Source organism: Peromyscus eremicus, chromosome 13 (genome assembly GCF_949786415.1).
Source record: "Peromyscus eremicus chromosome 13, PerEre_H2_v1, whole genome shotgun sequence".
Classification (NCBI taxonomy): Eukaryota; Metazoa; Chordata; class Mammalia; order Rodentia; family Cricetidae; genus Peromyscus; species Peromyscus eremicus.
In genome coordinates this window covers 2,072,806-2,096,570 of record NC_081429.1, presented here as the reverse complement: position 1 = coordinate 2,096,570, position 23,765 = coordinate 2,072,806, and the positions used below count along the sequence as shown (strand labels likewise).

Sequence of the window (23,765 nt, the reverse complement as noted above, 5' to 3'; positions counted from 1 at the left end):
TACTTCTGAGACACAGACTTAAGTGCTATGTTCTTACTGGCTTTATGGGGACAACACTGGAAAATTCTTGGTCATAGAGATGTTCTCATAACTGGACACCTTGAAATGGTAATGCACAACAGTTGGCTAGGAGTGGTCTTCCCTGATGAATCTCACTTGAAATCAAAGGGGAAACAAGACTTTGAAAATGGGGTAATAAGCCAGGCAGTGGCGGTGCATGCCTTTAATCCCAGCACTTGGAAGGAAGAGGCAGGTGGATCTCTGTGAGTTCGAGGCCAGCCTGGTCTACAGAATGAGTTCCAGGACAACCAAGGCTGTTACACAGAGAAACCCTGTCTCGAAAAAACCATAAAAATAAATAAATAAAATGGAGTAATAAATGTGTTGTGAAAGGTTATTCATCAGTTGCTACCTTGAATGTGGTCAGTTGTAAAATTAGCTCTACTTATACACAAAACTTAAAGCAAAATTAACAAATACTTAATATGAAACATTATCTTAAAATAAAGAACAATTTTTACCACATAAGCATTATGAAAAGGTTGCTTGTTTTATTAAGCATAATGCCATAGACAGTGCAGCTCTGTAAATGCATTATTCCTTATTATATATCAATGAGTGTGTTCAAAACCATTGGTGAAGTTAGTTTTATTCATGTTCAAAAGGCAAACTAGGTAATATGCATGAAAATAAATAACGTGAGTTACCCCCACCCCCCATGGTTTCTTTGTATAAGGTTATCCTGGAACTCACTCTGTAGACCAGGATGGCCTTGAACTCAGAGATCTGCCTGTCTCTGCATCCTGAGTGCTGGGATTAAAGGCATGCACCACCACTGTCCCGAAGCATGAGTTACTTTTGACCACACAATTCCACACCTACTATTCTAAGTGACAGATACACTTGCACAAGAACACAAGTGTATACATAAACAATTTTACCGTACCCTCATCTGTAGTGTATCATATAAAAAATGTCCTTAAATGTATATCAGATAAAAGAAATAATATAGACATAGATATTGCTCTGTTGCTTTGGTGAAAAGTTATACATTGAAAATACTGGTACAGTAAGACAGAGGATGTAGATCAGTGTGCAGAAAATGCTGAAGTTTTAGTGTAAGAGGTACTATCAGAGCAGAGCAAACTTTTGCATGTTGCAACTCTTGTGTCATGGGGCTGGGATACCAAGAGAGAAAAAGGCCCATTAATTTACATTTACGTCTAATGTTAGCTATTACCACAAGTTTGCTTTAAAAAAACCAAACAAGGTTTGGGCTGGAGAGATGGTTCAGCAGCTAAGAGCACATGCTGCTCTTCTGGAGGACTTGAGCTTGGGTCCCAGCACCCATGTCAGGCAGATCTGCTGACAACTGACGGTAACTCCAGCTCCAGAAGAGATCGATGCTCTCTTCTGGTCTTTGAGAGCCCACACGCAGGCACGCACACCCACACACCCACACACTCCAATAAAATAGAACAAGGCTGAAGACAGCTCAACCGTTAAGAGCACACACTATTCTTCCAAGAACCCAAGTCTGGTTCCTAGCATCCATGTCAGGCAGCTCACAAACTGTCTGTAATTCCAGGTCCAGAATGATCGATCTCACGTCTCTAGCCTCTGTGGGCACCCACACTCAAGATGAATATCCCCTACATACACATAAAGTTGTGCAGCATGATGGTACATGCCCTTAATCTTTGTACCTTGGAGGCAGAACCAGGTGGACTCTGAGTTTGAGGTCAGTCTGATATACTATTAAGTTCCAGGTTAGCTAAGACCCCATAGTGAGACCCTACTCAACCCAACCAACTAACCAGCTTTTAAAAACTGAATCCCTTTAAACAGTCAGTAGCTTCTCTAACAAGAACAAATGTTACTTAAAGACTCAAATAACATACCTTTTCCTTTTCTTTTTCTTTTGGTACTTCCAGAGGGGCAGGATATGCAAATGTGGATGGTTTACAATTTGATTTATATTGAACTTTCGGCATCTGAAGAAATAAAACACTCTTTTGTTCTCTCCATGGAAATAATATCAAGACTTATGTATTCTGTTTTTAACAAGCATATGGACGCAAAGGGAGATAGAAAGTTTCCATGCACGTTAAATATTCAACAACAGAGCTGGTTCCATGTTAGCGCTCTTAGAAAAACCTTGTGAATTAATTTTGGTACTCAGTTCCCTACAGATCCTAAAGCTTTACCACTGATCAAGCATAATTTTCTCTTGTGTTTTCTCACAAACCATTCAGTGTTAGTGGGCTAAGTTCTACTCATACTGTGAACATGGGAACAACTGTTATCTACTTAGGAAAGTGCTATATATTCCTTCTGCTCACTAAACCCCCACGACCATGCCTTGTACCACACTGACAACTAGTTAGTCTGTATACAGTTTCTACACCACATAATCATGCTTTCTAACATGGGCAGAATGGAAAACTAGCTGCATATTGGTAATGGAGCAAATCTGCTCTCTAGCCTGCATCTTTCTTTACTTACCTAATTTGCATTGATGAAAAATGGTAATAAGCACCACTATTACAGGAACTGATCTTGTCTATCTCACTTTCATTGAGAAGAGTGAAAATAGTATAAAACGTTGGGCAGACTGCAAGCCTCCAAAGATGACACAGGAGGTTTAACGACAGACAATGTTAAATACTAGGGATTAGGAAAACAACATACTGTTGTTTTGAGAAATAAAGATGCTGAATATTTGCAACTGTGAGCAGTTTTAATATTGAAATACTTAATCAAGAATAACTAGTTATACAGCTATAATGAAGTATTAATATAAGGAATTACTTAAGACAAATTTGAGCTTAGAAATTTTCCATTCTGAAAATTTAACAAAACATCTCAACAACAGTGATGACAGACTTTAAGTATTTAAAGGTCCAAAAGCCTTTAACCTTTAAAGAAGAACAAGATGAATCATCAGGTCACAGGGCTGAGAAAAACCTCATCACAAATCCTATTAAAAATGTGATTATGAATTGTGATGCCAGGGTATGTAGCACCTAAAGCTTCTAACCTTTGTGATCATTCTGTTCTGTCAGACTCCCTGACTGCTCACTGCTGGTCTTGTTGTCTGCCATTCCTAAGGGGCTATAGCCCTGTGTTTCTTTTCCTTATACTAACAATTCTTTGTTAAGTAGGCAAAAAGGCCCTTGTGCTCACAGATAAGCACTAGGGGAACCAGGAATGTTAAACACTGCAGGGTTGTCTCTTCAAAGAGAGATGTAGAATCTGTTTTCCACTCAGAAGGCTAGGAGCAGATGTGGTTAATAGCCTCATGACCTCTGCACTATTTGTGTGGCTAGAGACTACACAGGATCCTCCCCTAGACCCTTATCATGAGCTTGTTTTCCTCAGTCAATCTATAGAACATATCTTTATGGGAGATATATACTTTACAAAGAGTATGATATAGTCAGCTTTATTGTACACACGAGATTGAGCTAAATATCATCAGGAAATTTTTCACCAAACTGCTATGCTTAAATATGCCTAAAATAAACTACTCAGGGTCAGACTCTCAAAGTTTGAACTGACAGCGCTACTGAATTATGTTGAACCTCTTGCTGTCTTTGGATTAAAGTGGCCAAGCATGGTGGCACAGGCCTGGAATCCCAGTGCTCTGGAGGAAAAAGCAAGCCGGTCTCTGTGAGTTGAAGGCCAGCCTGGTCTACATAGTGAACTCCAGGCCAGCCAGGGCTACAAAGTGAGACCCTGTTGCAAAAGAAAAATCAAATCAAAACACCCAAAATACAAAGAATGGCTTATGAAATCTCTTCATATTTTTGTACTAAGCCCCCACCCCATCATCCCTCTCAGAAGACGTGTCCAGTGTCACACAGCTAGTAAAGCTCTCTTGGAAAACTTCCAGACACACTGTACTCTGCGAGGCTAAGGACTGACTCAGACTGAACGAAAGTATGCCACCCACAATGTCATCTTTCAAGTTCACAGGAAGCTTTAGGAATGGGGGGTAGCTATGATAAGGATACCTACAAAGCTCAGGACTCATAGACGTACCTTTAAGTCCTTGTTAAGGCCAATGACGCAGGTAGGGGTATAAGCCAATGACAGGAAGTGTGAAAGGGGAAACCAGAACCAGAACTGGGTAAAGACAAGGACGCCAACCACAGAAGGCATATGAGTGTGCCCAGTCCTGGACTGTAAGGAGATCGTGACATTATGACCACCTGTAGGGAAAGAGAAAAACCATGAGCAGAGCAACCAATTAAGATGAAAATAAGCATTTCTAGGTACTGCACAAGGGAAGCAGCTGGTGATTTATTTTTTTGTTTTCTTTGAGACAGTGTCTCTCAATTTGTAGCCCTGGCTGTCCTGGAACTCACTATGTATATCAGACTAGCCTTGAACTCACAGAAATTCAACCGCCTCTGCCTCCTGAGTGCTGGGATTAAAGGCGTGCACCACTGCACCTAGTGGTTTATTTTAGGTGTATGAGTTTTTGCTTATATGTATGTATATGTACCATGTGGGTGTCTGATGCCCACAAAACCAGAAGAGGGAGTTGAATCCTTGAAACTCAAGCTACAGGTGGTTGTGACTTACCTGATGTGGGTGCTGGGAACTGAACTTGGGTCCTCTGCAAGAGCAGAAAGTACTCTTAACCACTTAGCCATTTCTCCAGCCCCACAAAAGGAAAATTATAACATTTAATTCTTGATTCAACACATTTTCTGAGGAAGAATATGATAAACAATGAAACCAGCTGATTCTGATCATGAGTTTGTACTATCAGAGAATGGATTGAACCCCAACCTCTTCTGTCTCTTGCCACATCCTCTAGACTACCCCTTTGGGGAATATAGAACAATAGAGCTTGAAAGCCAGTGAATTAGAGCGAACAGCCAACCTATCAATTAGAGTTGGATTTTTGCAGGATGTAGTGGCACATGACTATCTATGATCCCAGTGCTTGGGAGGCTGAGATAGGAAGATTGGTTTGAATTTGAGGCTAGCCTGGACTACATAGTGAACTCCCCAACTCTCCCAACAACAACAAAAAACCCCCAGCTGAAAAAAGTCACTGAACACTTTATTAAGTGAAATGAACTGTTCTAACTTCTCTCCAATATTTCTAATCCTCCCAAACCCATGAGGTAGACCTTATAAAACAAGAAAGAGGAACAAAGAGAAAAAATAACTTGAGTTTATACAGCTGTTATATAAAAGGATTAGGACTTGCTGAGCACTTGTCTCAGATACTTGTAAGAAGTTGAGGCAAGAGGATAGCAAGTTCAAGGCCAACCAGAACAACTTATACCCTGTCTTAGAATAAAACATAAAAAGGATGATACATAGTTACTCAGTGGTGTAATTACACTCCACATGTGATGTTCTAGGTTCAATCTTCGGCAGGGAGGCAAGAGGGAACAGTGTGTATGTGTGAGTGCAGGGGAATGATTAGCATTCAAATATATGCTTGTGTTTGAATAAATGAAAATTATCTCTGGAAACTATACACTCCTCAAGTTCTACCCTGGAATAATTTGCTTCAGACTCAATTTCCATGATGTCATACAGAACATTAGATTAGCTGTTTCATTAGATTTACATAATACATCTGGAAGACCTAAGAATATTTACCTGCATCCAGTATGCCTTGGGCCAGAATAGCGCCAAATTTGGCCATGACATCATCATGCTTGTCATTGATGACTTTGGAATACAGCTGCCGGAACTGATTAACCTGAAGAAGCAAGAAAAAAATTATGGTTTAACTCTGTTCATTTGTTGTGCCATTAAAGAACACCCAATAAACTGTGCTAATGGTACTGAGATTCAGCTCTCAATTTCAAGACATTTAGAAGAGGGAGACGGACCAGATGTGAAGGCAGAACAATTCTGTGCTTGAAATCAGTGTTCTGACTTCCTAGTGTGAAAAACAACACCAGCTGTTTTCAGTCCTCATTCCACGGTGGATGATTCAGACTCAAGGGGATGCTGAATACGACTTCACTCTGCACCAGCTAGTCAGCAGGCCAAACAGTCCAGGCAAACACTAAGGCTTTGCTGCACTTGGAATTACAGCTATGCTGCTTACTGTCAACAGAGCAGATCTCCTAGCAGGCACAGCCCTTCAGTTCTACCTTAAGGAAACAACCCTTCCCTCAGTGTGTGAGTGTATTCGTATACATTAAAGATGTGCATTCTGAACACACATCAGTTTCTGAAGATTTGGTCAAAATCAGTACTCTTATGGTTCAACTTAGGGTGAGATTACCAGTAATTTTTGTTTGCTTTAGTATTTTCCTGAAACTACTATATTTACTTTCACATAAAAATGCTTATAAAATATTCTTAATGAATAAAGTGACTTAATTGTTTGGGCAGAGATAGGGCACTATCTGATGCTTCTTCCATGTCTTGTACTTCCTTGTTTTCCCAACAGTGCTTTCAAATGGTAGGCACTCAGGAAGTCTGCTTGTTCAAGAAGCACATGATCATGGAGCTCCCCAAATCTGCCCAAAGCAGAAAACACCAGATTTGAGTTTCCCAATATATTGAGTTTAGCACATATTCTGTTCTCGCCGGGCGGTGGTGGCACACGCCTTTAATCCCAGCACTCGGGAGGCAGAGCCAGGCGGATCTCTGTGAGTTCGAGGCCAGCCTGGGCTACCAAGTGAGTTCCAGGAGAGGCACAAAGCTACACAGAAAAGCCCTGTCTCGAAAAACCAAAAAAGAATCTGTTCTCTGTTTGTATTGGTCTGAAGGCTACAATGTGACACTGTGGCCTAGTAACAGACTCAGGCAGCCCTGGCATATGACTCTCTCTGTTCTTGGAAGCCATTTGGGTAAATGACTAGTCTGTTGTGTGTCCTGTGTCCTTTTTCTTTTCAGATGGGTCTTCCTGTAAGGTGTGGTCCAGGTCTCAAACTCCCGAGTGCAAATGATCCTTCTGCTAAAGCCTCTTCAGTGGCTGGGACTACAGGTATGTATCACACTGTATCTGACCACTCACTAGGTTTTCTACGCCTTAGTTTTTCCCTGTCTCTTTGAGGATCATAGCATCCACCTCATCCATGTTCTAAAGACTACTGAAAGCAATACGTGGTCACATAAATATGAGGCATTTCATACTTCAGTAAGCACAGATGTCTTATGGAGGCAGAATCTTTGTTTTTTGAGACAAGGTTTCTCTGTATAGCTTTGCACCTTCCCTGGAACTCACTCTGTAGCCCAGGCTGGCCTCGAACTCACCAAGATCCGCCTGCCTCTGCCTCCCAAGTGCTGGGATTAAAGGCGTGTGCCACCACCGCCTGGCCTGGAGGCAGAATCTTACTACTCTCTGGACTATTAGCTCTGCCACCTAAACACTGCTAACAAAACAATACTTCTTAAATATTGCTCTCAGTTTTATTCACAGGCAGCAATAAACTGCACTGGGGGGAATAAAATGCACACAATCACTACTAAGTCATGCACTTCCAGCTTTCTCTCTTTAAAAACTATAAAATCCAGTATGACTAAATCATCACTGAATTCACAAATAATCTTAAGTATCCTAAGGTTTGATGTCTTCATTCTGGCTCAACAGGTCAAATTCCTTTGATTCTGAACTTACTTTAGATGAATACTTACATTACCTTATATAGGATGGAAATTTTATGTGCTAAAGGCTAAAAAAAAAATCTCATGAACTTATAAAAATAAATACTAGATAAAGCGTTGTATGTACATTACAAAGGAGAATTTAAACACAATCTTATCATGGTTTTCTAACTTAACTTCACTGTTCAGAATATGATGGCTCCATGGCCAGGCAAAGGGGCACATACTAACAACCCTGTCACTTGAGAGTGGAAGCCAGCCTAAACTACACAGGGAGCCATCTGTCTCAAGTAAACCGAAAAGAATGGTAACACATGCTCCCTCAAAAAAAGTAGAACTTGTGGAAAATATTAACTTAAAATTTAGATTTTTCTGTGTCTATGATCTACATGTTCTATTATGCACAAGTTTCTAAACTCTATCACGCATTTAAAAATTTACCATGTTCTGCACTAAACTTTATACCTTATACTATTAGAAAAATCAGAAAGGAACAAAATTCTCTAGAGCTATTTCTTCTGCAGAGCACACCTCCTTCCCTCCTTCCTACTTCATTCCGGATACAGAAATATATCTCCACATATCAGGAACCAGTTTGGAAGTTTTCACTTTTTCTTTGACATCTTCAACTACACAACTGTAATTCCTTCCATGAGATCCTTGAGGCCAGATGTATTTGGAATTTAGATTTTAAAAAACTAACAAAGCCAGGCAGTGGTGGTGCACACCTTTGATTCCAGCACTCGGGAGGCAGAGCCAAGTGGATCTCTGTGAGTTCGAGGCCAGCCTGGTCTACAGAGCAAGATCCAGGACAGGCACCAAAACTACAAAGAGAAATCATCTTGAAAAAACAAACAAAACAAAACAAAACAAAAACAACAAAAAAACCCAAAAACCTAACAGGGCTGGAGAGATGACTCAGTGGTGAAGAGCAGTAGCTGCTCTTTCAGGGCACCTGGGTTCAATTCCCAGCACTCACAGAGCTGTTGTGTAATTTCAGTTCTAGGAGATCTGATCCTCTCTTGGCCTCTCCAAGTACCAGGCACCCATGTGGCTTACAGACACATATGTAGGCAAAATAGCCACATACATTTAAAAAAAAAAAAAAAGCCAACATGCCACATACACCCCGTATTTCTGATATTCCATAATTAAATTACTACTTCTGAAGTAGCAAACACACAGATATTTACCATAAACGGGATAAAGGCAACAAATGACTCATTACTGGGTCAGATTTTAGAGTCAACTGGGTCCTTAAAAACAAACCTGTATGTTTTCAAACCTTTCTGGATTTTGTAACTGTAAAAGGCTATGAATTTCATTTCTTTATGGCTAGTCCTTAAACATCTCTCTGCTCAGCTGTCTTTGTCCCATATACTCTTACTCTTCTTTCTAAAGGACTTGCTGTCACTTCAAATTCTACATATCTAAAATAAAAATGATGCTTATTTTTCTTTCAAGATTTTTTTTTTTTTTTTTGGTTTTGTTTTGTTTTTCGAGGCAGGGTTTCTCTGTGTAGCTTTGTGCCTTTCCTGGAACTCGCTTTGGAGACCAGGCTGGCCTCGAACTCACAGAGATAGATCCGCCTGGCTCTGCCTCCCGTGTGCTGGGATTAAAGGCGTGCGCCACCACCACCTGGCTCAAGATATTCTTAATGATAATTTCATGATTTCACTGTGTAATGGTTTAAACCTGAGATGTCTCTGTTGCTCATATTTTGATCACTGGTTCCTTGGTGGTAATGTTTTAGAAGGCTGTGGAACCTTCAGGAGGTTGGTCCTAGCTGGTTAAAGTAGGTCACTAGGGAGAAGGCTTTGAAGGTTACAGCAGTGTTCTCAACCTTCCTAATGCTGTGACCCTTTAATACAGTTCCTTATGATGTGGTGACTCCAACCATAACATTATTTCATTGCTACTTCAGAACTGTAATTTTGCTACTGTTATGAATCGTAATGTAAATATCTGATACGTAGGATGTTGAAACCCACACACAGGTTGAGAATCACTGGGCTATAGCCATACCCCTGGTTCTGGTGTCACTGTCTGCTACCCAGTCCATTGAATGCAAATAGCCACCACACCCACATATTCTTGCTGCCATGGAAAGAGTCACTCTGTCATGTCTTCTTTCTATGAATTAAAATCCTCAAAACCACGAGCCCAGATGGTTTCCATGGGGTATTTTGTTCACAGCCATGCAAAAATGACTAATAAAGGGCCGGGCGGTGGTGGCGCACGCCTTTAATCCCAGCACTCGGGAGGCAGAGCCAGGAGGATCTCTGTGAGCTCGAGGCCAGCCAGATCTCCAAAGCGAGTTCCAGGAAAGGTGCAAAGCTGCACAGAGAAACCCTGTCTCCAAAAACCAAAAACTAAAAACCAAACAAAACAAAAAACAAACTAATAAAACTTGTTATCATAATCTCACATATTTTCAGTTTTCATCTCAACTTTATTAATTTTAACTATGTGATAGTGTCTTTTTCCTTTTCTTTTTGTTTTTTTGAGACAGGGTTTCTCTGTGTAGCCCTTGCCATCCTGGAACTCACTCTGTAGCCAGGCTGGCCTCAAATTCACATTAATCCGCCAGCCTCTGCCTCCCAAGTGCTGTGACTCTGCCACCACCACCTGGCTATGATAGTGCCTTATATCTTAAATATCTAATAAAATTGCACACTTATAAAGACATTTTTCTACAGAAATGAGTATTTAAAACCTAACTTCCTTAAACTTACATTAAAAAAAAAAACAATTCTAGCTTTTAAAAAGAACATATTGGGTGTATTTGTGTGCGTTTCAGGGTGTGTGTGTGTGTGTGTGTGTGTGTGTGTGTGTGTGTGTGTGTGTGTGTAGAGGTTCGAGAACAACTTTTGGGAGTGTAGTTTCAAGGATCAAACTTAGGTCATCAGGCTTGGTGGCAAGTGCCTGCAGTTGCTGAGCCATCTCTCTGGCATAAAGTTATGCATTTAAAGTATTTATCACATTCTGAATGCTAACCTTATACTTCTGGAAGAGGAAATGCTATTTTTCAATCAAGGGAAAATAATTAAAATTTTTTGGATTCGTTTCTGATGAAACATGATAGCCAACAAAAGCCTAATCTAATCAAACTGTAATTTCATTTTAGAAGTAAAGAGTTTAACACGCTTGGCTAAACACGACCCTACTTCTAAAACAGGTACTGTCAATGGTGGGACAGCACACACTTGTCAGTGGTTGGAGAAGATTCTTTGCACCAGATCACAGGCTAAATGATATAAGGCAAAGAAGAGTACTAGATTTCATTATTACTAGTTCTTAATTTACTTTATTTATGTGTACATGTTTCTCTCAGAGGCCAGAACAGAGCACTGGATATGCTGGAGCTAGAGTTAGGGAGGTTAGTGAGCTGCTTGTTATGGATGCTGGGAATTGAACTTGGATCCCCTACTAGAGCAGTAAGGACTTTTAATGGAGGAGCCATCACCTCTCCAGCCCCGGGAGCTTATTTTTATATTCTAATTTTTTTCATCTTTTTATATACTACATTACTATGTAAATGTTCAAATAAACTGCTAATAGTGGATTTCATTTAACAAGACAAACAACAGATGATTCATGAAGAAGAGAGTTAGGTTTTTGAGAGAAAATAGCTCCAAGAATTCATTAAAAAGTTAAGTATGCACTTTAAACTTTCAAAATTCTGTCTATAATAATACAGAAGTGTGCCTATGATCCTGGGTTTAAGTTTGTGGGTGTGAAGAAGTGAGAAACTGATATAAACAAGGCAAAGACATACTGGAATTACTTAAACCAAGAGCACAATGTGCAGGCCAAGTGTTAGAACTATGATGTAATGTCACACAAACACTTCAGATTTCCATTATGAATCTTACAAAATATCCAAGGCCATTTTCTTTTGCATTTCTTTGAGGAAGGAGTGGTTATTCTGTTTTTAATCATTTTTTATGTATATGGATGTTTTGCCTGCATATAAATCTCTGCACAATGTGTGTGTCTGGTACCCAAGGAAGCCCAAAGAGGGTGTTAGATCTACTGGGAATGGAGCAGTTGTGAGTATGTGGGTGCTGGGAATTGAACTTGAGTCCTTTGGAAGAGCAACCAGTACTCTTAACTGCAGAGCCATCTTTCCATCCCTAGAATGTAATTCTTAATTCCCTGATGTTTGTGTTTGAGCTGTTTCCATTAATTTCAGGTACTGATTTAAAAACGTAGCACTCTGAGGAATTGAGAATTTTGTTCTCTTTAAAAATACAGACATTATCAGACATAGTTTTGCTTTTGTAGTCAGTATGTAAACATTTACATTTGACCACCCAATTTATATTAATTGCCGAGCTAGCAGCTATAGGTACATTTCAATTTTTATCTTTAAAATTTATTTTTATTACATAGTATTTATGTGTTTGTATGTATGTGGGTGCATGAGTGCCACATACATGCAACCACAATGCACATGTGGAAGTGGCAGGACAACCTGCAGGAGTCAACTCTCCCCTCAGGCTTGCTGGCAGGTGCTTTATCCACTCAGCCATCTTGCCAGCACTACTTAAATGTTCTTAATTAGAATTCATTATTCTGATATAACCTGAGGATAGGAGAGTACTTTATTTGTTCATGCCAGTTAAGACTCCATTCAAGATCATAACTTACAATTATTTAAAAAAAAATCAATTACTTAAACTGCTGTACCTTGTCTGTTTTTCTAAATTTGACATTTCTTAGAGTCAATTTAAAAATGAAAAAGAAAAAACTACAGTTACTCTATTCTACTTCAAAAGGATTCTGCCACTGTTAGTTTGAGGTCATGACTACTAAAAAACACTGAAATTCTTTCCTCTGATTTTTTTTTTTTAGATAGGTTTCTTTGTGTAACCCTGGCTCTCCTGGAACTTGCTCTGTAGACCAGGTTGGCCTTGAACCCAGAGGTCTGCCTGCCTCTGCCTCCTGAGTGCTGGGATTAAAGGCGTGTGCCACCACCATCAGCTCTGAAATTCTGAAGTTTCTTCCCGTCTTCCTTCTTTCTGCCTTTCTTTCTTCTCTCTTTTTTTTTAGATAGGATCTCATGTAGCCCAGGAAAGCCTCAGACTTACTGATGCAGGCTGGCCTTGAGCTCCTGAGATTACAATCAGATACCATCATACCAGCTTCATTTTAATTGAGTAACTTATTGTGTATGGCATTTGCATAGAGGCCAGAGAAGAGTACCAGATATCCAACTCTCTCATTCTCTGCCTTACTCCCTTCAGACAGGTCTCTCACTGAATCTGGAGTTAGGCTGGCAGCTATAATCCCCAGAGATCCTCCTGTTTCTGTCCTCACAATGCGGAAGTTTCAGGTGCATTTGTGGCCTTGTGTGACTTTTACATCGGTGGTGTGGTCCAAACTCAGGTTTTCATTCCCAGCTCCCATACCTTACTGAAATTCTATAGCCAGGATATGAAGATAGCTAAACTTTTGTCTAGTTGACAATAGAAGCAATGTGAAAGCGATATGTGAGGTCCAAGTGGATAAATATTTATATATGACTATTTGAGGAGGTACATTCTTTAATGACATTGCTCAGTTGGATAACCTCCAAAGGCTCAGTACAGCATCAAAAGCAGAAATAAAAGCTACTCATATGATAGCTGCTATATTTAAAGCACAAAGAAATGTGGTTTGTGTTTGCAGAGATGTTTATGTTCCAGAAGACATGGTAGCAATTCTTCGGAAAAACAGGATGAGAAGTCAGTCTACGTGCAATAATACAACTTTCAGAAATCCTGAATATGATTTTGAGAAAAGCATTGGGTAATGAGACAAAATGACAGTGGCTGCTTAGAGACCAAAGGTTTGTCAGACCAAGCCCTGTAGAGGCAGAAGGATACTGCCGAGTCTGGCAAGTGTGCTCCTCTTTCCTGACTCTCCTCTGCTTAAAATAAAGATGCTCTGTCCCTGCTTATGAGGCTGGAGAGAGGCTAATGGCCTGGCCCCTTTCCTCTCCTTTTTTTCTTTTTTGTTTGTTTGTTTCCTTTAAGACACTGTCTCACTATGTTGTCCAGGCTAGCCTTGAACTTGGGACATCCCTGCCTCTTAGGTGCTGTGACAACTTGCAGTTGCTACCACACCCGGCATCAACATTTTTTTTGTTAGTAATGTTTTGTTTTCAACTGCTGCTCAGATATACACACAATCAATTCAAGAAATCTTAACACGGTACTAAGGGCACAGCCTAAATCTGTCTCTCTCTCTCTCTCTCTCTGTCTCTCTCTCTCAGTACTGGACAATAAGCCAACACATATAACTTCACCACTGAGCCCCACCTACCCCTGCCTCATCTGTTTTAATACTGAGTTAGGGTCTTTATAAATGGTCCAGGCTGGCCCTGCAGCCAAGGCTGGAACCTGAGGCCCTCCTGAGAGGCTAAGATTACAGATAGGGGGGCTGGAGAGATGGCTCAGAGGTTAAGAGCACTGACTGCTCTTCCAGAGGTCCTGAGTTCAATTCCCAGCAACCACATGGTGGCTCACAACCACTTGTAATGAGATCTGGTGCCCTCTTCTGGCCTGCAGTCATACATGCTGTATACATAATAAATAAATAAAATCTTTAAAAAAAAAAGATTACAAATAGGTACCACTTGTGCACTATCAGTGGCTTACATTTCTACTGATAATTTCAAGATAATTTCAGAATATACAAATAATACATATGCACTTTCTGTTCTTCACAGAATGAGATGTATTGGCTATGTCCAGAAGCACTGCACAGTAAAGACTAACATAAGGTATAGGAGACTGTCATTAGGGAAGTTTTAAATCAGTGCCTCAAAAATCTGTTATGGTTAATCCAGAGGAGGTGTAGCCTATGAGGACCGCCTCCGTGAGGAAAGCTGGGCTGTCTTTCTCCTCAGCATAGATCCAGAGAAAGAGGATTCAGAGGGACCACTTGGAGGACTCATAATCAGAGGTCACTATGCACTGAATCTAACATCTAAAAGTGACAGGCATTAGTCATTAGCTGAGCCACTGACACCCTGCCCAGGATTTCCTAGGAGGGTTAAGAACGCAGATGCATACTTTAAGACCGAGGTTGATATACACATAAAGTGAAGGTAGGATGTTCCACTACCTCAGAAGGCTGGGGCAGAAAAGCCAGACTGTTTGAATGTGCATTCTCTAACGGGGGACCGAATCAGTCCTTTTGCATCTATTTGAAGCACATGGAGAGGCAAAAACAAAATATCAAAACAAACAAAAAGCTGATTTTATTATTTTACCTCATGAGTTATAATTCTTAAGCATGTTATATACTTAACAAAGTCATCTTAAGTTTATAAAACGCATACCAAGGAAAATTATATAATTACAATGTTTTAGTCTGTTGCCCTGAAAATGTGCTTTTTTCTTCCTTTCAGTGATTAAGATAAATTACTAGAGAAAAGGCCAAACCACCCCCCTTCTAGAGTTTCTTTGCTCACCTTTGGACAGGTGATCTCGGTCTGCTGGATCATGATGAGAGCTGAAGCTATCAGAGCCCCTTGCCTCACGTAGTTCACAGGGTCATTGGTCATCGGCTCCAGTAAATTAATCGCTTCCTGAAATCATTACAAACAAAAACACAAACAAAACTTTAAGTGAAGTTGAGATAGCTGTATTTTCAAATTCATCACTTTCAAGAGTATATTGTAGATTAGGGCAATGTTTAAGGTTTTTTGTTTGTTTGTTTCTTTTTTTTTGTTTTTTGAGACAGGATTTCTCTGTGTAGCCCTGGCTGTCCTGGAACTCCCTCTGTAGTCCAGGCTGGCCTCGAACTCATAGAGATCCACCTGCTTCTGCCTCCCGAGTGCTGGGACTGTAGGTGTGTGCCACCACTGCCTGGCTAAGTTTCTTAAATAAAAGTAACCAAATGTCAAATCTCTCTCAGCTATGTACAGATACCTCTGTCACACAAATTATCTAGAAATAAAGCAGACTTGTTTAGTATGAGTAATAAAAATTTTTCATTGTATTAACTTGTCAGATGCCATGTTTCAAAGAACATTTGCTCCTAGATATCATATTAAGTTTAGAATAATATGGAAAGAAAAAGATCCAATTTGTATTTAACTTACGAGAGCTGACCTAAATGTAAATTAAAAGTCTAAGAGGAAAAATACTTAGCAAAACATCAACTGTATCCTATCTTTATTTACAGATCATATGTATACGAGAGAGAGAGAGAGAGAGAGAGAGAGAGAGAGAGAGAGAGAGAGAGGCAGCTAGTGAGACAGCTCAGCAGGTAAGCCTGAAGACATGACATGGAAGGAGAAAACTGACTCCTGCAAGCTAGCCTGACCTTGACAGGTGAGGTGACATGCGTGTATTCCCTCCCACCTACAACAAAGAAAGTTCTTATACTTAGTGATCTAATTAAAATAAAGACACATTTTCTTTTTCCTTTCTTTTTCAAGACAGGGTTTCTCTATGTACCCCTGGCTGTTCTGGAACTCACTCTATAGACCAGGCTGACCTCAAACTCAGAGATCCACCTGCCTCTGCCTCCTGAGTACTGGGATTAAAGGTGTGCGCTACCACAATCCACACATTTTTTTTAAAAAAAAAATATTCCATTTTAATTATGTGTATGTAAAGGTGGGGGCGGGTATATGCACATGTATTCAGGTACCTTTGAAGGCCAGAGGAAGGTGTGGAAGTTCCCAGAGATGGAGTTAAAAGGTGTTGTGAGCTACTTGATGTGGGTGCTGGGAACCAAATTATGACCCACTGCAAGGGTAGTCTGTGCTCTTAACCATGGAGTCATCTTTCCAGCCTCTGATATATGCTCCTTTTTTGGGGGGGTGGGGGGTGGGGGGAGAGGGTCTCACTATATAGCAAGCTATCCTCTGACTGAAACTTGGCCTTGAACTTAAAAAGATCTAACTGCCTCTGCCTTCTAAGTACCAGAACTAGAGATATATATGGGCTACCATGCCTGTCTTCACAGTTGTTTACATAAGACATTCCCTCCCTAATAAATCAAGTGCCAAGAATGATTGCCATTCTAGCAGTGAACATTTTGCTCACAGGATCTTATGTTTCAGTAGAGGGGACACAGATATTAAGCTAGTTATAAAAGGATGTGAAGTGGCAATAAGTGCTTATAGAAAAAGAACAGGAAGCTGGTTATGGTGATATAGTCCTGTAATTACAGCACTTGAGAAGCTAAAACAGGTAGATTCTGAGTTTGAGGCCAGCCTGAGCAACATAGCAGGACTCTGCCTAGAGAGGGAGAGAGGGAGGGAGGGAGAGAGGGAGGGAAGGAGGGAGGGAGGGAGGGAGGGAGGGAGAGAGAGAGGGGGAGAGAGGGAGAGAGAGAGAGAGAGAGAGAGAGAGAGAGAGAGAGAGAGAGAGAGAGAGAGAGAGAGAGAGAAAGAGAAAGCAGGACAACCAGAATGAGATGAAACACCAGGAGAAAATAAAATAGCTCTAAAAATTCCTTTTTAAAAGGAATTTACTTTATTTTTATGTGCACTGCCTGTATGTATGTCTGTGTGATGGTGTTGGATCCTCTGCAATAAGAGTTATAGACAGTTGTGAGCTGTCATGTGGGTGCTGAGTATTGAACCTGGGTCCTCTGGGAAGAGCAGCCAGTGCTCTTCACTGCTGAGCTATCTTCCAGCCCCAGCTCTAAATATTCTTTTAAAAAATTAATTTATTGGTGTGTGTGTGTGTGTGTGTGTGTGTGTGTGTGTGTGTGTGTGTGTGTCTTAGCTTGTGTGGGTAGGAACATCATAGTGAGCACATGGAGCATAACCTGTGGGAACTGGTCGTTTCTTTCCACCATATAGGTTCTAGAAGCTGAACTCAGGCTGCCAGGTTTGGTGGCAAGCACCTTTACCTGTTGAGCTATCTTTCCTGCCCAAAGGAAATTCAGAACCTTTTTAAAATTAAATGATATGTTTATGTGTGCACAGTGAGTATCACTGATGTGTGCTGGATGCACTGGGGGGGACAGGGGTGTATCTAATACAAATACTCTTTATTAGAGGAAAAAGTCAAGGAAGTCGGGCCTGAGAGATGGCTCAGTGTCTTAACCACTAGATGCTCTTCTAGAGGACCTGGGTTCAATTCCAGTACCCATGCACAGCTCACAATTGATCTGTAACTCCAGCTCCAAGGGACCCAATGCCCATTTCTGGCCTCACAAGCACTACATGTGGGAGGTATATAGACATACAAGCAGGCAAAACATATATATATATATATATATATATATATATATTACTAGCCGGGTGGTGGCGCACGCCTTTAATCCCAGCACTCGGGAGGCAGAGCCAGGCGGATCTCTATAAGTTCGAGGCCAGCCTGGGCTACCAAGCAATTTCCAGGAAAGGCGCAAAGCTACACAGAGAAACCCTGTCTCGAAAAACAAAAAAAAAAAAAAAATACTGAGTTAAAAGAAAGGTCCACCCAAGGTGCCTAAGATGGATGCATGTGCGCTACTCGAGGCAAAGTATGGTGATTATATTAATGCTGTGAATCAAGATTGTTAGAGCCATGTGGGAAATCTGATGCTTCTGGCCTTCATAGCACCTTCACTCACATACACATACCTACACACAGGCATGCACACATGCATATAATTAAAAATAACAAGAAAGGAGTTAATTTTGGCTGGCTTCAGACAGCAATCTCATTTCCACAGTACTAATTACACAGAGAGAATAACCATGTGACATGACAGAGCGGTTATCAATGGCTGTCCATGAGCATCACAGCTTGTTCTTAGGAGGCCTCAGGCCCTGTGACACAGTAGAGTGGGGAGCACTGTGAAGTTCTGTGTGTCGAGCTCAGTCTCAGAGATCCTACTGCATCTGTGTATTCACAGCTGTTTCATACACTTTCCTGCAGCGGAAAAGCCTGGTGCCGGGAAAGAAGCAACCCCACTGCTTTTGGACCTCACCTTGTTTCCCGTGCCAGCACAGCAGATCCCCAGAGCCATCGCAGCTCCATAGCGCACATGAGGATTGTAACTCTCTGACAACAAAGAAACAACACTCGGACATTGTTCAGGCGTCCTGACAGGAAACAAAGAAAAGAAGACAGTGTTATAGGCAATGTGTCATAAACCAAAATGGAAGAACTTTAAACAAGCTTTTATTGTCTTTTTTTTAAAGACACAGGAAACAATGTAATATTTAACAAATAAGTTGTAGAATTACAAATCTTCCACAGAGCAGGATGTGTTGGCACAGACCTACAATCTCAGCACTAGTGAAACAGAGCTGCAGGATCATCGTCTGAGCAAAGGAAATTCAAAGCCATCGAGGGACACAAAGTGGTAAGACTATTAAAAATTACGGAAAAAAAAAACCTCCCACAGAATGATACTATAAGTATATTTTCTACATTCAAAAAATACTCAGAGAAAGCCGGGCGGTGGTGGCGCACGCCTTTAATCCTAGCACTTGGGAGGCAGAGGCAGGAGGATCTCTGTGAGTTTGAGTGGTCTACAGAGTGAGTTCCAGGACAGACTCCAAAGCTACACAGAGAAACCCTGTCTAAAAAAAAAAAAAAAAAAAAAAAAAAAGCTCATTTTTTAGTAAAAGGGGGGACCTGTAGGGCCCTGGCCCCTGTTTTGGGTAACTGTTGCCTTGCTTGCTGACCTTGACCTTGATATCCTCCTTATGCTAATTCCCCGCCAGGTTCCACCCTCCTGAATGCTTAAGGGAAGTTCCTTGTCTGTGTATACAGCATATTGGCATTAACAGCTTAGATGCAAGATTGTAAAACATCAGTAGTAAACTTCTGCCCTCTGGGGTTCTCCCATTGTGCTGTAAGCCTGTATTTAAGACCTCCTCCCTCCTTCAATAAACGACATTCAGCATTTAAACAAACAAACAAACAAAAAACCCCAAAATAACAACAACAAGAAACAGAGAAAGAGGAGCGTATCAGGGACTTCTCAAGCAATCTCTCTGCATGCTGGTTATTTCCTAGCACCTAAGTAGAGAACAGCCAGGCACATAGAGCAGATTCCTCTGTATCTACTTTCCTACTTTCTGGGCACTATGTATTTTGTTACTTTAGACAAGGCATTTACAGAGTCTTTTAGATGTTTTCAGGCCAGGACAAAAAGTATAAATACTCCAATTCCAGCACTCTGGAGGCCAGAGTTTGAGGCCAGCCTGGTCTACATTGCGAGTTCCAGGCCAGCCAGCACTACATGGTGAGTGGGGGTGGGTACAACACACTGAAATAAATAACAAAATTCAGGTATTTTATTTCAATAAAAAGTTCTTTGCTTACAATTAATAGTCATCTTGCCAATGCTACTATTTGTACAAACCTTCCAAGAGCAATTGGCGAAGGGAATGCACACAAATCACCAACATCATCTAACCATAAATTGCACATATGAATTTGTTTGTTTCAACACTCTGGCTTCTAACTACTATTTCTTCACTGAGTTTTTTCTACAACTAGTATATTACATCATACTAATAAATGGAGTCTTTCCCCTCTACTCTCTAGCTCTCTCCACTAACAGGAAAAATCAGTAATAGATGTACATAGGCAGAAACACTGCAATTGGCAGGGTCATCACAAAGGAAGTTTTGAAGGTATAAAGTTTCATGATATTTCTCTGGTAGAGTTACAAGTTTATAATTATTACTAGGTAAGTGCCATGACGTTAGAGGCTTAGCACAATGCACAAGAATTAAGATATATTAGTTCCTGTAAGGCCCTTGGCCTCTCTAAAATCCAAGCACCACCCTGAATAGAATCTAAGGGCCAGTTGGATGTCTTTAACCAAAGACATCACTGACGCCTCAGTCAACATAAAGAGGACTAAAGAACATTCCCCTCCCTTAAACCACTTCTCTTATAATAACCATTCATCTACATAATTCTATTCTATTCATTCTCTCAGATTCCTCAATCAATCCACCAGTAAATCAAGTAAAACCCTCAACTCTTATTTCTGCTTTCATGACCTTGTTTCAGACCCTGATATTCTTTCACTAGTTTCTGTCAACTTAGCTTTATTTATTTATGTTTAGTTCATTGAGATAGAGGGAACACAGGCTTAGAATCAGAAAGATCTGGGTTCCAATTCTAGGGTGATTATTTATCACCAGGGAGACAAGCTCTGAATCTTACTCAGCCTTAATTGTTTCACCCCCAAAATATTATCTGTTCCTCTTTGTGCATGCTGGAGAGAGCTGACATGTCTTTATGCTGTCACCACAGAAATCTACATGCAAAACCAGCTTTGGATCAGAATCAGGTATTTGTGTGCTAATATGCTGTAGCTGGATCTCTATAAAGACAATAGAACTCACAGTCAAAGGTTCTTTTACTTTCAGATTTCCTTAGCAACTTTTTAGAGAACTAGCCCACAGAATTTTACAATTTGTCATTTGGTTGCATCAAGGACAGGATATTCCAGGAAAAACTGACTCACAGAAAAGAGTTTACCTAAAAATCTGTCTTAAAACTTCACCTATTTTACAATCTCCATCTGAAAGTAGTGGGACTAAATAAGATCTCCTAATGCTATTCTTTAGCCAGGCCCACCTGCAGCCTTCAGTCTCCCTTCTTTCCCATCCACGGTACAGAGGTCTAGGTTTCATCCATCTTCCCACGTGTGTGTAATGTACTCTGGCCTTACTCACCCTCCGTCACCTTCAGTAGAAAACTACCTGAAGAGGGTATAACTCGGACTTAAGTGTCCTATTTCTCAAATGCCATTATTATTTTATGAGATTTAGAAAACCAAATTCTCCCCAGGAACACAAATACTAGGAGCTGTTATAGGGCTTTCCTAGCTAGCTGACTGTAGCTAAGTCTGAATTTGGTAGTGAGGGCTGGAAACTCAAAAGCCTTTTTTTTAAAAACCCTGTCAGTTTGAGTCTAATAACATTCCAGCTCTGACACATTCTTTAGAAAACCCAAGTGTTTAGACAAGGAAAGACAGCCTTTAATAAACTAGCTTAGGCACTGAATCTCTTTTGAAGAGCACAATAAAGCCATAAGCTCTTTACAAGCCTGTCAGTGTTTTGACAGACAGCTTTAATGGACAAAGGAGTTTCTAAGCAGCGACTGCAATGTAAAACCACACCAAAACCAAAACTTGTACACAGTATCTTTGCACACACATGTATAATGATTTAAAGTAACAGTACATGAAATCTGATAAAATTGTACAATCATTTTGCAATTTATAAAGAATCAAGGGATCTCAACATGATTATCAATGATTGCTAATACATCATAAAAACAGTTAGACCTTATGTAAGCCATCAGTCTTAGCTCTCAAGTAGGAAATAGACAAATTAATGGGGAGAAAGAAATCGAATCTGAATGTTACAAAGCTTGTAGAACCAATAATCAGGGTAGAGGAGATGGCTTGGCAGGTAAGGCACCTGCTGTCAAGCTTGACTACCTGACTTTGACCCTTGGGACCCACATGACTGAAGGAGACAAATGCAAGCTGTCCTCTGATACATGTTCTATGACATGCACACTCCTCCCCATACCACGCACACACAAACTAAATAAAATTGTAACAAAATTTTAAGAAGAATTTTAGAAAGTACAGTGAAAAAAATAATACATTAAATTACAATACAGAGATGCCATCAACACAAAGTACTATGAGAAACCAACAGGAAGAATGACCCAAAAGAAGGAAAAAGGAAAAGAAGGAGGAAAAGAAACAGACCTTGAGGGTTATCTGCAGCTGATGGTTGATGGGGAAGGGAAAAACCATTTCTTCAGTGGTATAGTCACTGGTAAGACGCCCACGCTTATAAATGACCCCATGAAACACCTTGCTGGGATACACACGCACATGAAAGTAGAAGCGGGCCGGCTGCCAAGAGGAAAGCGATGAACGGAGTGGGAGGAGGATAAGGGAGAGGAAGAGGACGGAAAATATGATGGAAATACCTTATGAACATGTATGAAAATGTCATAATAAAAAACCTACAAAGAGAGCCGGGCGGTGGTGGCGCACATCTTTAATCCCAGCACTTGGGAGGTAGAGGCAGGAGGATCTCTGTGAGTTCGAGGCCAGCCTGGTCTATACAGTGAGATCCAGGACTACTAAAACTACACAGAGAAACCCTGTCTCGAACCCCACAAACAAACAAACAAACAAACCAACCAACCAACCAAAAACCCACAACTCCTGCTAGGTGGTGGTGGCTCATGCCTTTAAAGATTAATCTTAGCACTCAGGAGGCAGAGGCAGGTGGATCACTGTTAGTTCAAAGGCCATCCTGGTCTACAAAGCAAGTTCCAGGACAGCCAGGGCTGTTACAGAGAAACCCTATCTTGAAAAACCAAAAACCAAACAAACAAAACCCACAAATCCGATCAGTGATCTAGATATAAAGAAGCAACTCAACTCCAAAGAACCTATAAGCACCCTTTAAAGAGGAAACACTGAGAGCACTAGAGTTTTCATACTAAGCCAGTTTTATAGTTTAAATTTCAAGAGCATAATTGTAAAGACTTATACATTACTTTTCAAAAATGGGCAGAAATGTATTTTTCTATTCATTATACACTTTTTCCAATTAAAAATCGGTGGGAAAAGAAGTTGCCAATGAACCAGCTCCCAAGTTGAGAGGCTGTTTAGAAATGAGCAGTGACAAAGTTTCTGCCAAAATCTATGTATACAAGAAGCACGCAGATCTTTCTGTGCTCTTCTATATAAGGTAGTAACGTGAGCAAATTAATTGTGCTCCACAGCAAAGGCATAAAGCTGGATGAGAATCTTGTTTCATTGCTAGAAATTACAAAATCTTTAGATTGTATCTTTTTTCCTCAAAAGGGAAAAACAGCCCAGGCTTAATGCCAAATAAAATCATCTTACACTAAAGTAAGAGTTTACTACCTTTCCCCCAAATATCGAAGGTAACACGTAAGAATGTAACTTGAATAAGGGTCATGAACTGGTTGGACACAATTAGCGGAGTGGTTTTATGAATTACAATGAATGCAGCTATGTTCTAGTAATGACAGTGTCAAAGAGGAAATGACCTCTCTGGCAGGCGTACAGCTGCACAACACACTCGTTTCACTGCTTCCAAGTGCCAGTGCTGGAGATTCCGAGGAAGTCAATGGGAGGAGGACGTCAGGAGAAGGAGTTCAACTGAACAGACACAAGGACGGCACGCTTAGGAAACTCACACGCAG

The 23,765-nt window shown here is 40.6% G+C and overlaps 1 protein-coding gene across 1 annotated transcript in view; it reads right to left on the bottom strand.

The window, feature by feature from the left end:
• The window catches only part of Psmd1 (proteasome 26S subunit, non-ATPase 1), an 81,979-nt gene that overhangs the window by 8,916 nt on the left and 49,298 nt on the right, over positions 1 to 23,765 (bottom strand). The window contains exons 17-21 of the mRNA XM_059278035.1: positions 18,520 to 18,634; positions 15,056 to 15,172; positions 5,629 to 5,731; positions 4,045 to 4,214; positions 1,902 to 1,994 (exon numbers count right to left, since the gene is read on the bottom strand). Of these exons, the coding sequence (XP_059134018.1) occupies positions 1,902 to 1,994; positions 4,045 to 4,214; positions 5,629 to 5,731; positions 15,056 to 15,172; positions 18,520 to 18,634 (598 nt within the window). The remainder of the gene's footprint in view (positions 1 to 1,901; positions 1,995 to 4,044; positions 4,215 to 5,628; positions 5,732 to 15,055; positions 15,173 to 18,519; positions 18,635 to 23,765) is intronic.